The sequence below is a fragment of the Hippocampus comes genome, unplaced genomic scaffold (assembly GCF_001891065.2).
Source record: "Hippocampus comes isolate QL1 unplaced genomic scaffold, H_comes_QL1_v1.1 scaffold83, whole genome shotgun sequence".
Lineage (NCBI taxonomy): Eukaryota > Metazoa > Chordata > Actinopteri > Syngnathiformes > Syngnathidae > Hippocampus > Hippocampus comes.
Genome location: NW_017805281.1, coordinates 1,320,793 through 1,337,417, shown reverse-complemented (window position 1 = coordinate 1,337,417; position 16,625 = coordinate 1,320,793). Strand labels below are relative to the sequence as shown.

The following is a 16,625-nucleotide window of genomic DNA, read 5'->3' as shown; positions in this document are numbered from 1 at the left end:
TTTTTTGTGACATGATTGTGTGAAGTGAAATATTTACATCCGCTCACTTAATATTTGAATTTATTCGACAGTATTTGTGACATGCATTTTGAAAGTAGTTTAATTTGATGACATAATTGGTTAAGTATAATTGAAATACACATAAATAAAAATGGAAAAAAATAAAGCATAAAAAAATATAATCATGAAAATAAACTTGCTTGATTGTTCCCGCAAAAGTGGTTATTTGAAATATGTTTAGTGATTTTAAAACAACTGGTAAAATAAAACGGAAAATAATTAAACATTTACAATAATTTGATTTGAACAATATTAATTACAAATAGAATGACAAAAAAACAACATGGAAGTTCTTGGTAATTAAAATAAGCTGCTCCAATTGCAGCATTAATTTAGCCGGGATTTTTTTCAAAAGATTGGATCATTGAAATTTATTCATTTTAAATTTTTTTTCTTTTTTTTAATTCACTCATCTCAGGTAATGATTGATGCATTGTTAATACAACAGTTTCATAAAATAAACCATTATGTATGTACATTGAACAGCTGTTTGTTCCTGAAATAATTGGTCATTATAAAGTAGAAAATGAGTGATTCAAGTATTTGAAACTAACATTTCACTATTTCACGTTTTACATAGTTTTTTTTTTTTTCTACTTGACATGTCTCTTTTAAAAATCAAAAATTGGCTTGTAGCTTCTTTGGATGTCAAATTTTGGAAGATGTCAAACCAAGATGAATATTGTAAAATATCACAAATAAGACACAGGACTCCCTTCCTTAAATAAACAATTTTAATGTTGTTGTTTATTATTAATGAGACATCCAAAAAGGACAGACAGTTGCAAAGACGCAGCACGTATGTTGACACAGCGAGTGCCCGCACAGACGACATGACATGCAAAGCACACATTTTTCAGATTTTTTTTTTTTCAAACTTGATTGATGACATTCTGCTGCACCTGAAATGATTTTTACCCTGAATGAAAGAAAGAAAAGTCCCATAATGCATCGGGAAACAGCCGCCATGGCACAACACTGTCATCTGCTAACATCTTAATTGAAAGGTGTACACTGAAACTGTAACAATTTTTTCTTTCATTTATTTTGTGAATGCAAACACTTTGTTTTTCTTCTTTCTACCCACAATCTTGCTGCTGTAGACTGTAAATTTCCCCAGTGTGGGACAAATAAAGGATATCTTAATCTTTATCTATCATTTGGCATGGCGGAAAATGGAAAAGAAACAACGACCCACTGACGGTTTTGATTCTAACGTGTTGATCACGTAAAAGTCTGTGAGGCAAGTTAAAACCTTGATATTTATATATTAAAAAAAAGGCAGTTCAGAGCAAGAATGGCAGTTGATTGCGATAACTCTGCGGTTGAGCTAACCGCCGACGCGTGTGAACTTGAGCTAACTCACGCTAACAAGAGCTATAGCGTGTAAACACGAAGTAAAGAGCGTTAACACGAGCCGATGCCAGTTAACGCCACCTTAATAATCTCTTTGAGCTTCGCTCATGCAAATTACATTTTCTCACAGATTTCAAAACAGTGGACGCCACAAGATATGAGCGAGCCATCTCACGAGTTTACCAAGACACGAGCTGTCCTTCGGCTCACGGCCATATTCTTTATCCTCCAAACAGAAAGATGAGTTGGGAAGGAGTTGTGATGACTCAATGACCCCAGCGGTTCAGAAAATGGATGGATGCATGCATGGATGGATGGATGGATATCTTTTACTGCCCCTAGGTGGTCAATGCATGCACAGCATTGAGATGTGCACTAAATTGAATGAGAAATCTTCAAAAACGGCAGACGATGAGGCAACACGGTCAGCATTAAAGTGAGACGCGTCGAAATGGCGACGATGACGATGACGGCGGGCTCATGCGTTTCTCTCGTGGGTCCATCCTTCTCAATCCCCCATAAAGCCGAAGAACAAGCGTACGCAAAACACAGAATAGCCCTTTAAAAGCCAACAGGATGACAATTGAGCAAACGTGAACAGAAAACACTGAAAAAGGAATAAATGCGACACTTACACATTGAAATGAATTTCATCGAGTGAGTTCATATCAGAAGTTCAAGCACAACTGATTTCCCAAATTCATTTCAGTCCAGTGCTAACATCACAGTTGATGTTTTCGCATTAATGTAGATATCAGACATCTGGAAAAAAAGCCCGGAATAAGTCCGCCTTTCATGAGGTAACGTGAACTCTCCGGTGAGGGTTCACCTTAGATCATATAATCAAGAGTTCGCTTTGACGTGCCACCAGAAACTGTCACTCCCATCAAGTGTGATGGGTCCAACACAATTTAAAAAGTCAAATCTGGACGTGTTTCTACATCTTGTTTATCAGCAGGCCAAAACGTTCGTATGCATTTACCACAAAATTGTTAGGCGTTAAAAACAAGAGAAACTCAAAAATGCAGCGTGGAGCCTCCAGGATAATACTTCTCAAGATGTGTCGCATAGCTTTAAACATTTAAGCATTATCACCGCAAAATTCTAAATCCATCTTTTTGTTTGGATTTCCAAATATTACTTCTCGATGATCTGTGAACGGATGTCTCAACGCATTAACACAACATGTAGCCATAAGAAGCTAACGCACGTAGCCAAATGCGCTAAAAGCTAGCTCTTAGCCTTTTTAGCCTGTGCGCTTCCACCCACATGTTGAGAAAGTAGCAGAGTGGCAACAGCGCCTCACTGCTACCACTTCCTGTATGTGATGTCATCAAACGTCCATGGGATAAACCACCAGGGTATTTGATACCCTCCAGGAACACAAACAATTGGTTTGGTTCCAAGGTTAACTGAAACCACAAAGACCCAAACAATTAATCAATTCATCAATGCGGTCTTCGGTTTGCATGCATCAACATGAGGAAAGCGTTCAGTATTAAAACACACAATGGCAACCACACACTTAAACACGTGCAAAGATGGTTTCTTCCGACACGCGTGTTGTGTGAACGTACACACGACGTACGCACACAAAGAAAAAAAACACATTCAAGAAATTATTGCAAAAAGTCTAAAGTGTATGGCTTTGTGGTCTAGTCCCGAATCTTCTTCTTCTACTGTGTCACCGATAACTAAAAAAACGGCAATAAAGTGTTTTCGTGTTCTTGCCGCAGTGCCGATGACTGCTGACAGAAAACCGCATGCTCCTTAGCCTGTTAGCTTCATAGCTTTTTTAGCATTCCAGATTCTTAGCTCTTTAGCTTCTTCGCCTTTCGTCACATGCGAACACTGTTAGCTTGTCCAAAGGACTCGTACCATTGACATTGACCATTGACCATTCTTCAGCGCTAATGCACCACCGATGCAATACTGGCGCACCACGAATGTACCACCAAAGCACCACTAATGCATGACGGATGCATCACTAATATCGCTGGCACAGTGATAAAGCGCTGCTGATGTACCCATAACACACCACTAGCACACTGCTGACACACAGCTTGATGTCGTAGTGGTCTTTTCATTTTTTTTTTTCGAGGGGGGGGGGGTGTCAGACGTCTGAAACAATCGTATTCTTTGGTCTCCATGGTGATCAATTTTGAAATTTAACCTCAACCTCCAACCCCGCACCCTCTCCCCAATACTTCTCTTTGCCCTAAGTTTGTACTGATTGTCTAAGGGGAGCTGGAAATACGTGTCCAATATTTTCCGGTAAAAAGAAGCGGCCCCTTTTATACAGGTTGCGCAAAACTTTGGCATTCATACAGAATACAGCAAAGGTGTACGCTTTCACACATAGTCCTGCCATCAAATCGTTACAGGAGCCCAGGAAATTTCCAGGTGGTCAATAAAAAGGACAGGAATAAATTGGCTTTGGTCGATTGCATTAAAGGGACTTTCCTCAAAATTGGCGAAACAGAGACAAAGGAGCAGAAGAGCCTCCATCCAGTTGTGTCTCTCACAGAGAATCCGACAAACAGAAGATGATACCAAACATATCAGCTCCAATTTGCCATCATTCCCTTTCACGCAGCTGCTGTCCCGCCATTGTTACCAATCTGGTACGACCTCTGAAGTTGATAAATTCACATGCTGACTTTATCAACTATCCCATGTTGGTACCTTTCATACAGCATAGCCAACTGGGATCGAGCCGGGAATAAGTTGGCTTTGAAGGGCAGTGTGAAAGGGGCTAGACCTTCCCCAAAACCGGTGCACCAGAGATGTAACAGTCGATCAACATCCACCTGTGCTTTTCACAAAGAACCCGTTGAATGGAGGACATGGTCAGATTCCCTTTCACGCAGTCAACATCCTGTCGTTGTTACACCTCTGATACAACCTGGGAGGCCGGTAATATCAGTGGACGACTTAACTCCCCCATGCCACCCCCATCCAGTGTTGGTACGACAACATAAGAAAAAGAAACAGCGGAATAAATTATTTGAAGGGCAGAGTGAAAGGGGATTGAGTTCCTGCAAAATGAGTGCATCCGAGACGTTACAGAAAAGCCTTGTCCACTTGTACCTTTCACACACTGCTGTCAGGTATCTGATACTACCACGGAAGCTGGCAAATTTGCAGTTAGTTTTCATTGCCGCCTTTATTGGCCATACTTTTCAGACAGGCAAGCCGGGAATAAGATGCCTTAATTAGCAGTGTGAAGGGGCCAAAATTGGTGCATCAGAGACACACAAAGTAAAAGTAGAGTTGGTATTGAATCATCCGAATCGCATTTAATGCCCCATCTGCTGACAGAACTCTGCTGTCAGGTGAAGTGACCTAAATTCTATGGCGCAGGTTCCCCTTACTTCATTATACCATAACACCACAGAAATTCAGCTTTTGTGGTCCACGTGAAAGGGGTTTTGACACCTGATCCAATACATGTTTAAGTTGGCAGTGTTACTACATCTTCCTGGCCAATCAGGCGATCCTAAACGTTGGCATGCTTTTCCCACGTCCACTTGCAATCAAGGCACGTGTCCGGAAAAATATACTTTCAACTTTGGATTTGGTGGTGTCTGCCTGGCGACAGGTGACGACCGACCAGTCAAAAGGCCTGATAGCAACAAATGAAAATTTTAAAATGCTGTAGGGAGTAAAACAAACACAAAACAAACATTTTTAGAAAAGGCAGTGTGAAGCCTCCAACTGCTTGGCAAAATCGTCTCTTCCTGAATTTGAATCATCATTCCCCCTAATTCCCTTCCCCTCCCCCGTCTTTTTGTCCCGGTCTACTTCTTGAACATGTCCTGCAGCGGACCAGGCAGATACTTGAGGACAGTATCCAGGATACTCTCATCGTCGTCGTCGTCGTCATCCCCGCAGCCCCTGGGGATGGCCTTCTTGGGGCGCGTCAGGGAGCCCTCGCAGGCCTGCTCCATTGCTGCCTTCTCCTCAGCCTCCTTCTCCTCCTTCTTCTTCAGGCCGTACTAAATTCAAAAAAGACCTCCTTAGCTCACAGACTATATAGCTCCTTCAAAAGTCCACAAAAAAATCCCTTTTGATGTCAAGAAGAAATGCAACCACGCACGCCTTAGTGTTAGCAGTAGCATTCCCATTGGAAATACAGACATGTAACCCGAGCATTGATGTTAGCATTAGCATTGGCAACAGCGAGGAAACTTAGCACTATCCCTAGTGAACATGTCCGTGAGGCTAACTGAGGAGGTTCTAGTACCTTATACAGGTACCTAATGCTCTGCTGGACATTAATATTAGTATTAGCATTAGCACATGCTCGGGAAGTTACCACTGAGCTTGCTTGGGAGGTTAACAGAGAAGTTTGTGCTATCCTGCCACGAATGCTGCGCTGGACTTTAGCATTAGCACATGCTAAGGAAGTTACCATTGGCCTCCGTGAGCTTGCCTGGGACCCTTAAGAGAGGAGTTTGTGTTACCTTGTCCCGAATGTTCTGCCGGACTTTAGCATTAGCGCATGCTAAGGAAGTTACCACTGCTCTCCGTGAGCTTGCCTGGGAGGCTAAGAGAGGAGTTTGTGTTACCTTGTCCCGAATGCTCTGCCGGACCTTCTCTCTCTCGGCCTCCATGCGGGCGTGTTTGGCTTTCCGTTCCTCCTCCTGCTGCCTCAGAGCCTCCTGACGCTCTTCCTCTTTCTTGGCTGCGTCGGGGTCCTTCTCCTCCTCGCCGCCCAGCATCTTGCCCATGTCCTTGGTGGCCCCTGAATACAGCACCAAGACAGAAGAAAAGAGAAGATGGTGAAAGGTGACAGAAAAAAGCTGATGTAAGTCCACACATTTGGCGGTGCCTGAACGTATCAAGAAGCATCGATGGCGCCTTGTTATTACCTCGGTGGGGTCGATCGTAAATACAGGACCACCTGAGTGTATAAATTATGGATCTAGCAGCAGAGAATCAAAATTGCATCACACTATCGATCTTCATCTTGGCTCACACACACACACACACACACACACACACACACACACACACACACACACACACACACACACACAAATGCGTCTAACATCTCGAATTTTCGAGAAAATGACTTCATCGGCTGCATTGCTCAGCAAGTTGACATGGATCATACCCAACGTGCACAATATATTATTTGATATACTAAACATGATTATTGTGTTATTCTTCATTTAGAACATATAAATGGTACTTTTTATACGGTATACATTGTACGATGTACTGCTGCCTATGTAGAACATACATGGTATGTTTGGTATACAATAGTACAATACTTTTGGTTTTTAAATCAAACGTATATTCCTATATACCACAGTAAATCATGAACTATTTGAACCACTTTATCCTCACGAGAGTCGCTGGTTGTGTATAAATAATGGAACAGTGCTGATTATGTCATGTGCAAAGTACAATTATTATTTTCTTGACTTATTTACCTAAGTAATATGGTCCTCTTGGTCAGCGGTAAAAGCTAGCTAAACGGCTAGCTTCGACGACTGAGAGGAAAGCTAACATTTGTCGGGATTTGTCATCCAGATATGCTGCAAATAAAATGGAATAATGTTGCCAACAAGGTAAATGTCGAATGCACTGTTTACGTTATGCGTTATTTAATTTACGCATGTGATGGCTGTGTCGTAGAAGCACTCAGCATCATCTTCGACATCATCATCATCATCGTCAGGCTTTTTCCCCGCCTGTGGCGGCGTGCGGCCGCAACAAAAGCGAGTGCGACAAATTAACACTCAGCTGGCGAGAAATAGGGGTGGGGGGGAGTTCAGCGCTCAGCATGGGGGCGGGGCTAAGGTCAGCCTGTCCGCTGCGGGTGTTGTGACAGCTAACAAAACAAACATCACATCACAAGTGGATTGTATGAGGGGAGTCTTGGTGTTAAACTTCACACCCCCTTGTTTTCTCACCATTTCTTACGTTAAATCTCTGATCCTACCTCAGTCATCAAATAAGTTTGCATGTCGCCTTTGGGTCTCTGCTTTGTATCCTGTACCTGATACACAGAACATCACCCCCGCCCCCCCCAAAAAAAATATATATATATAGCTATTATGGGCAGCGTGAAAGGGGCTACAGCTTCTGCAAAATTGTCGCATCCGAGATGACTCGGAAAGTCGGCCATTTAACTGCCTGTGCCTTTGCACACAGAAACGAATTACACTTGTGATACTCCCTCAGTCTTGACGTTCCTCCATTCCGTATACCTTGCACACAGGATTGCAACACGGGTAAAAGCTGGCTTGGATTGACAGTGTGACAGGGCCTATAGTTCCTCCCAAATTGCTGAATCAGCAATGTAAAATAAGATTCAGTCTATGTAACTACATCCGAATGTAGGCAAGGTGTTGGTCAACATCCATCGGTGTGAAAGGGGCTCAACTTTAGACACTCAACAGAAGATCCAGAATATAACCACCGGCCTAGCTGTTCGATACTACCTTTGAAGACGGGGGATTTCCTGGGGCAACATCATCCCTCAGTCCATCAGCGCATGCGTGTGTGTGTGTGATGTAGAGTAACAGACATGTATTTGACCTTGGTCTTCATCATCATCATCATCATCATAATTGAATGAGGGGCGGGGGGTGGCGTGTAAAGGGGATGAAAGAAATGGGACCATCACCGTCCCTGCACTCATCTTGAACCTTTACTCTCTCCTCGCCTCTTCTTCACTCATCCTTCCTCCTCCTCCTCCTCCTCCTCCTCCTCTCGGTCGTTATCATTAGCACAAAGGAGGCTCATTGAAGTGCTCCTCGTTACTCCATTGACGGCGTGGCGCTAAGAAGCTCTCCTCTACCTGATGAGTGCTCGGATGGATTAAAAAAAAAAAAGATGACTCGGCACAATAATTTCATATTATCTGTCAGATCATCGCTGGATCTCGCCGTCCGATCAGGCGTCTGCTTTATGTGATGGCAGGAAGCAACCGGCCAGGCAGGCAAGCAGCCTCGGGGTGGAAAGGGGGGTGTACAGGGGGGCATGATGAGATAATGAAAAGCAAACAGGAAATGAGCAGGAATGATTGCCCATGCCGACAACTGATCCCGCAGCTTGCACTATGCTTTAAATCATGCTGGCTGATCATATGTAGACTACATTTAGCTCATAGTATACGGCCTACATTAGGATATTGTTCCAAGGCCGCGTTCATGACATGCTGGTGATTGATTTTCAGCCCGCTGGTCGTAGCACAGGAAATCAAGGACAGACACTTCCTGTCTGTTCCACTAGATGGCCGTGATAAAATCCGCATCGCCCGTTTGTTTGATATCCTGCTGGAGGGGAATGAGGAACCATCACTGCCACGACTGCGAACCCTTGCATATTCGACAATATGAGTCACAGTTCGGCTTTGGTGATGAACCCGTTCGAGAAATATAAATATAAAGCAAATATGAATCACTCTTTCCCATAGGAAATGATGTCAGCCCAATGAATCCGTTCCAGACACCCAAAACCTTATCAAAAAATACGTTACAGTCTGCAGATTTATTTCCGCCTATGACACAGCCTATTTTTCCAGATTTTGCCCCTTCCTGATTGTCCTATCAGATGAGTGCATCGCAAATCCACCAAAACTGTTCATGTGTGGGGAAAACGGCAGACTCTCAAGTCATTTGACCCCGTGAACTGCAACATGAACGGAAGGCAGCCAATCAAGAAGCGCTCTGACTGACCCGCAAGGAAGCGGTGGCCAAATAAACAACAAAATATATCCTAACCCAAATAAAAAAGATACCAAAGCTGCCTTTTTTGATGACATTGGAATTTTTAGACGCTACCGCCTCTATCCATTTCAAAACACCTGGGTTTGATCATACGTGATTTTTGTCTTGAAGGAGATCAGTGCTGGAAGAGAATGCTTGTGTGTGGTACTGTGTGTTTTGACTATCAAAATTATTAGAGTGCACCACACACAGTATGAGCAAAACTGTGAAATGCCAGATTTTTTTCTTCATCTTTATGTGATGATAAACAACCTTTTAAGATTGGGGTAAAAATGTGTGAGGTACTGAGACATTTGAGAAAGAGTTTGGGAAGACAACGTAACACAGTTGTTTGCTTTTGTCAAGTGTTAAAAGCTTTTTGTCTGGTCGGTGGCGCCGCCCGATAATGCATTCTGCCAATTTAAATGAATGGTGTGTCAAGTGTGAGCAATTTCTGACTGTAATAAATTAGTGATTCAACATGATTTTGTGGAGGTGTCGTGTTGACGTTGGTACACAACTTTACATGGTTGCAACAATAGAAGGTATCGTGCCTACTTGTGTGTGTGTGTGTGTGTGTGTGTGTGTGTGTGTGTGTGTGTGTGTGTGTGTGTGTGTGTGTACAGACAGGGGGTAGAGAGAGAGAGAGAGAGAGACAGAGAGAGAGAGTCTTCTATAAACAGCTACTGGGCTGGTTTCTAATTAAAACATCAGTTAAAAAACAAAACAAAAAAAAGTCAATATTTCCCATCCAATAACATTCATTTGCCTCCCCTAATCACATTAGCCCATTCGGCTGTGCGTGCGTCGCCCTTTGTTGACATTTTGTTGCGTCCTTTAACAAGGTGAGCATGTCGATAATTCATTTTCATTAATGTTGCCATTGCGCTAATGCTCATGCTAGCCAAACAGGAACCTTTCGACAGGCCCACCAAAATGAAAGGGAATGAAACCGTCTTGCCTAAGATTACGTGAGAAGACGATACACTGTTCTTTCTTCAAGAAAAAAAACGTAATTAGCAGTAGAACAATGGTTGGTTTTACAAAGAAAAAACAAAAACTCACCAGTTTCTGGCCAGAAGCGGTGCTTTTCAAATAAACATTCAAACTCAGTGCTAACATGTAGATTTTTAGCATGCTAAGCTAACATGACATGTTAATTACTCACCGCCCAAAGCTTGTTTCATTACAAAATCCATCTTGCGTTTTTGGGTGTGTCGAACTTCTTGGATGTCAAAGACAAGCTAGCATGTAGCCTCCGCTGCGACGTCTCGCGCTAAAATCTGGATATCTCCGGATGCACCTGCCGCAAGAAAGAAAGAAAGAACTAAACTTGTGGTCACGGGATCAAACCAAGCACATAAAAGTGAATATAGCAGCGTGCGGTCTGTAACAGCGATGATGTCAGGAAAGAATATCCGACAAACATGCTTATATTGAATAACAAGTGAGTGTTGGGTTTGCACGATATCATTGGAATTTATTTTATTTTATTTTTTTCCATCAACCAAAATGCTATTCCTTATTGGGCCAATCCTTTCAAACGTTATTACTCAGTGCGAATCTGGCACGAGATGCGACATCTCCGAGCAGCAAGCGGAGCACAGGGCACCGCTCCCAACCTCCTCCTTCCATCCTACCATCCTCCCTTCTTCTTTTCTTTCTCCTCCCTCGTTTTTCTTCTGTTTTAATTTGATCGTCCCGAAGGCTGGCAGCTCCGTGACGCAGGATAATCTCATCAAAGCAAGCGGGCTTGGCTACTCGCTGCTTTCTTGAGCTTCCCTTACTTCCTTCTCTTTTCATATCCATCTCTCGCTTTTGTGTTCCTTCCTGGATGCTGGTCAAGATTCTTTTGTCTTCGTTTTCCGATACTTTTTCCTTTTCATCTGATTCCTTTTTGCTTCCCTTTCCTCTCTTGATCTAGTCCACGTTTTTCCTTTTTCCTTTCCTTATTCATTTGTCCCCTTTAATCCATTCCTGGTTCGATCATATTTTCTGTTTTTCACCCACTATTTTTTGAACCTCCTCCATCGATTCATTTTTTCTTTTCTTCCCATTGTGCCCAAACCGAACGGTTTTTCCAAAATCAAACTGTAGTTTCCCGCCCTTTCTTCTTCTTTAATGTCTTCTGTTTTTTTTTTCTTTCTTGATCCTGCCGCCCTTTTTTCCTTTCCTGACACCAACCTTGTTTTTTTTAACACCATTTATTTCTTCTTTGATTTTTTTTTCTTCAATTTTCTTCATTGCTTCCCCACATTCCTTGCCTTGCCCTAGCCACCTTTCTGCCTTTATGCTTAGTGCACAGGTGTCAAAGTCAAGGCCCGGGGGCCACATCTGGCCCGCCACATCATTTTATGTGGCCCGTGAAAACAAATCAAACATGGCAACTTCCATAATGCTTGCTAAAATATGTACCAAAACGTCAAAATTCTCAAATGGAATAAATATTGGAAGCATTTTCTTGTTGCCAAACACCTCTTTACAAAAACTTAAACAATAGTTGAATAAACTGTTATTCTTGACTTCTTGATATGATTTCAGTCATAATGGCCCTCCAAGGGAAATGGTAACTAAAATGTAGCCCGCGATGAAAATGGGTTTGACACCCCTGGCTCAGTGGATCAATTTATTTTTTTCTTTTCCTAAACTGTCACCATCCATGAACGAACCTCCCACCCCACCCCACCCCACCAGCAAGCCTCCCCTGGGGCAACCTCAGATGAACACCAATAATAAATCAAGTCGGCGCGGTGCCCAAAAGTGGACAGAGATGGATCGTTGCAGGTCAGTGGGACTCAAACAATGGTCAGTCAATATTGACCAGAGCCCCATTTGCTATGCATCTCATTATTTCTTCTCATTTGTTCATTAATAACACAGCAACATTAACTCTTGTCAGGAAGACAACAAAACAGGTTGGCATGTAAATGCCTACATTTCTTTCAGAATTAAAAAATAAATAAAATGGCGGCAGGTATGTTATATTCATGTGAGCGCGTGCTGACCATTGATAGGCTGGAGGTATCTGGGGGGGGTGGAGTCACATTACCTCATCTCAAATAAAAAAAAATCTACCATGTTGTTATTGTGAGCATTATTTATTTAACAGGGTGGCTCAAACTATACATCAGGGATTTTCAAAGGGTGGACTGCCAATATCAAGTTGCGGTGTCCTGCGAACCTTGCACCCAATTGCTGTGAAAGAAAGTATGTAATGAAGCATTTTTCCTCATATTGGTCGCTGTCACAGCAGCTTTCTTCAGCACTATTAGCCTTAGTTGTGATCATGTGACCACAATGAGCCAATTAAACCGTTTAAAATGGAGTGCTTTGCCGTCTCAATAACACAGTGGGCTTGTTAAAAAAAACATTCACAAATTTCACTCAGAAACACACATTTTAAAGATTTACAGCCAGTTTTTTTAAACACTAAACTGTTGTGTATTATACGTTACAAAACCACAGTTTTAATAGAGAGTAGAAACATAAAGCAGCATTTCAAAATCAAATGCGTTGAGTTGAGTTGAGCAATGTTAGTACTCTCGGATGCTAATGCTATATGCTAATAGATATTGGTTGACATGACTTTCCGTTTGTTAATTACTTCTCGTAATCCCTTGGTGAGAACAATACCTGTAAGAAGTGGATCTTATTTGCTGGCACTGACACAATGATTCCTGACTTAGGAACGAAACTGCAACGTGTGTAGCCGGCTGTAGTTGTCAGTTGAAGTTCGTTGCTAGCTAGCTGTTGCGGTATAAGTAGCACCATTCTCGCCTTGACCTGGTGACGTAAGTGCCTCTGCCTTTCTTTATGTTGGCCATTTACTGCTATAAGAAGCGTAAATATTCACCTATACGAGGACAAGTGACGACAGACATAAGAGGAGAGATGTGGTGTGATAAAAACTTATGTAATAAAATGTTACATACCGCACACACACACACACACACACACACACACACACACACACACACACACACACACACACACACACACGATCCATCCAGCCACTTCATCATTTGTCATGTGTGTGCACGCGCGCGTCTACACATTCAGATTGGATGTAAAGATGAAAGGAGGCTCATGTGGAAAAAGGAGGGCAAAAAAGTAGGACAAGAATGTCGACGCAAACAAGGCAAGGAAAAGGACAAGAAGGGATGTTCGCCCCTTCCACGCTGTCTTTCCCAAACGTTTTTTTTTTCCACCTCACTGGCTGTCCTGCGTGAAAGCTTCTGACATGCAACGATGGTGCAAAGAAGCACACACGCACGTTACTTCCACTGAGTCCACGCTTGTGTCGCTCAGGTGAACTTCGGACCTCACCTCGGTTCCCAGCAACAGGTGTGAGATGCCCGTTGCCATGCCAACACAGAAGCTCACAGTCCAAGCTCCCTGACTGGATGGCAACGCCCGTATGTTTACACTTGGTAACAGAAAGCAGTGTTAAAAGGTAATGCAGAGAACTGGATTTTTTTTTTTTTTTTTTTTGCAAGGGGAGCCACAGTCTAATGGGACAGTCAAACACAAATACAAAATGATAACACTCACAAGGAACTGCTGCAGACCACAACTCACATCCAGATGCTCACACACAGACCAACTGGTGTCACATATTTACGAAATCACATTTCAGTTTATTTCGATGGAAAAATGAATTTGATACACCGTGCGGGTAGATTGAAAAACTGAGTCATGACGTTGAGAATTGAGTAGCAGTTGTTGCTACTTTTTACACTCGATTGGATGTGCCTGGACCACCTCTGCACTTACAAGCTGGCGCTGCCACTCAGGCCTCATTGCTAAAAGATGAGCGTGTGAATTTTTCATGCGGTCGTGCGGCGCGGCCAGCAGCAGCGGGAAGAATTAGCGCAGACAACAACAACAGTAAAACTGAGAAATTCTATAATCATATTTCTAAACAATCATAGCAAAGAGCAAATACACCATACTCTTAATAAATGTAGATTTCAACCATTCATCCGATTTTGATCCAACTTTATTGCTCCATTCACAAGCAATAATAAAATTTTTTGTCAGTTCTGTCCATCGGTCTTTTATATGTGGTCACAATCTGGTAACAATGGGACAAAATCTGGAGGAGGATTTCACTTGGAAGTAGACCCCTGGAAAGACTTTTTTGTTGGCAGCGTCTACAAAATTTCATGTAGCAAAGTCAAACTGCCTTTGGGCGCCGGGTTTTCAAAAGAAACTCTAAGGAGTAACGATCCCTGGAAATGATCCCGAAGATGGCCCCTTCAAACTTAAATGGAAGACTCCCAGTGTCTTTTTATTTTTTTGGTCTGGCTTCTTGAGACCTTTTTTGCAGGTCTACTCATGATAGTCATGTTTCGCAAATGTTGTACTGCTAAGTCAAACGACCTTCATGGGCTGGATTTTATTTTATTTTTTTACAAACTCTAAGGAGCCACACTCCCTGGAAATGCTAGTTGTGTGTCTTGTCTATTAAATTTTGTGCCGCTAAGTCAAACTGGCTTCGGTCGGGAGATTCATTTTGAAATAAAAATAAAATAAACTCTGAGGGGCAGTGACTTCCGCCACGTGCTGATTTACTTGTCACACGCACAACAAACAACACTCATCTGTACACAAAATAAACGACACAAAACGTGAACACACTCACATGCGCGCGCGCGCGCACACACACACACACACACACACACACACACACACGCGCACACACACACACACACACACACACACACACACACACACACACACACACTCATGCAACTATCGATATGAAACCTGATATCAGTGTTCATTTCATTGTGCCATACGTGTCACAGCGTCCACACACACAACAGACAACAAGGGCACGCACGCAAAGTAAATTGTGGATGAAGCACACGCGCACGCGCCCAAACCCAGCTGCTTCCTGCCATCCAACCTTCATCACAACCTCCTCCTCTTCCTCTTCCTCTTCCCGCCACTTGCATGCGTCAAATGATTAGGATGAGGATGAAGAACATCAAGCTGCCTCGCCTTTCCCGGCGTACAAGCGGGCGTCTCTAAAAATCTCGTTCCTGTTTTTTTTCCCCTAAATAAAGAGGGTTCATCTGCAGAGCGCACGCCCCCGCCATGTGCACACGCACGCTTGAAACCCCAGCAGGGGAAAAAATGGAGGAAGGCGTGCATGTGCGTGTTTCTACTTACCTGCTGGTGCTGCTTCGTGTGCGTGAAGCGGCAGAAAGAAGAATCCCGCCAGTGTGCAGCCGAGCCCCCGCCTGACCACCCTCATATAGAACCTCTCAAACGCACACAAGTGCGCGCGCACACTCAGGCGCACGCACACACCGGGCAACACGCCTTTGTCTCTCAACCCCGCCCCCTCCGGAGCTTCATCTACACGCAAGCGGCGCAGCATATGGACGCGCTCACTCACTACCAGTCTAGGTGTGTGTGTGTGTCTTTTGCTGTTTTTTTTTCTCACAACACAGACGGAAGGTTTAAAATTCACTAAGTGCAACGGCACCCCGACCTGCAAGCTTTTCGTCGAACTTCACGACAACATCGTGAACCAGTCGACCGGAAAACTAAACATAAGACATACTGTATGCTAGCCTAATGCTAACACTAAATGCAAAATTCCAAACACAGGCTAATAAAACTAGTATCGATTTTGTGGTGTCAGAACCCTTTAAAGCAACAGATACTTGAACATATACGTTGCAAAAAAAAAAAAGAGAAACGAACTACAGCAGTGCTCACGGGCGTATATCTTTTATCCTCTGCGAAGAGTGGCGAATATTAATTGAGCTTTCTAACCTGCGAAGCGACCATATTAACAAGCATTTTCGTTCGTGTTTACTTGCAAGCTGGACATGTTGAATTGCAAGTACTCGAGTAAAAAAAGTAGCTGTGACTAAATAGTGATGGTAATAAAATGGGTAGTCATAGTGACTCATATGTAATCAAGTATCAAAAAGTACAAATGATTCATAAGTACTTGCGTGTAAAAAGTAGCGTAAAAGTGTACGAAATGAGGATGCGTTCAGGCGTCGTGGTTCATCACACTGTCAGGTTCTTTTGAATTGCTTGCTGTTGACTCAAGGAACACACACACACACACACACACACACACACACACACACACACACACACACACACACACACACACAGGCAGCTGCTCCCTGTGTGTCGTTTAAGTGGCATCAGCTGTACAAACGAAAATGTTAAAAGCGTGTGTTCGCCGTGACCATTCAAACACATGCACCCACATAGGCAAAATAAAATGCACAAAGTACCACGTGATCTGTTCTTTTCCGCGTTGTTGTTATCACTTGTGGCTTGTCCCGCTAATAAGCGCTTTCCAAACACGCAATCAACGATGCTCGTTCCTGCTCGTCAAGTCAAGTGGGTCATTTAGCCAAAGTCGACACACTCCAATATGCGCATAAATGCGTGTGCGCAAACACTGCATTAATATTTGCGAGGTTTTGACAACAGGAGTGCTTTAACATT

At 43.0% G+C, this 16,625-nt stretch overlaps 1 protein-coding gene across 1 annotated transcript; it reads right to left on the bottom strand.

The window, feature by feature from the left end:
* Window positions 1-1,331: 1,331 nt before the first annotated feature.
* Window positions 1,332-15,472, bottom strand: LOC109516671 (complexin-2). The gene is made up of 4 exons (XM_019871404.1): window positions 15,318-15,472; window positions 10,309-10,443; window positions 5,988-6,163; window positions 1,332-5,414 (listed from the first exon to the last, which is right to left on the bottom strand). The coding sequence occupies exons 2-4, from the start codon at window positions 10,337-10,339 to the stop codon at window positions 5,217-5,219; spliced, it is 405 nt and encodes a 134-aa protein (XP_019726963.1). The 5' UTR covers window positions 10,340-10,443; window positions 15,318-15,472; the 3' UTR covers window positions 1,332-5,216.
* Between the last annotated feature and the right edge of the window lie 1,153 nt (window positions 15,473-16,625).

Excerpts from the sequence above, each read along its gene's own strand:
- LOC109516671 (XM_019871404.1), bottom strand. The coding sequence starts at position 10,339 with ATGGATTTTGTAATGAAACAAGCTTTGGGCG. Across the intron at positions 6,164-10,308 it reads AATGAAACAAGCTTTGGGCG|GGGCCACCAAGGACATGGGC; the intron begins GTGAGTAATTAA and ends TGCTGTATTCAG. Across the intron at positions 5,415-5,987 it reads GGCAGAGCATTCGGGACAAG|TACGGCCTGAAGAAGAAGGA; the intron begins GTAACACAAACT and ends TTTTGAATTTAG.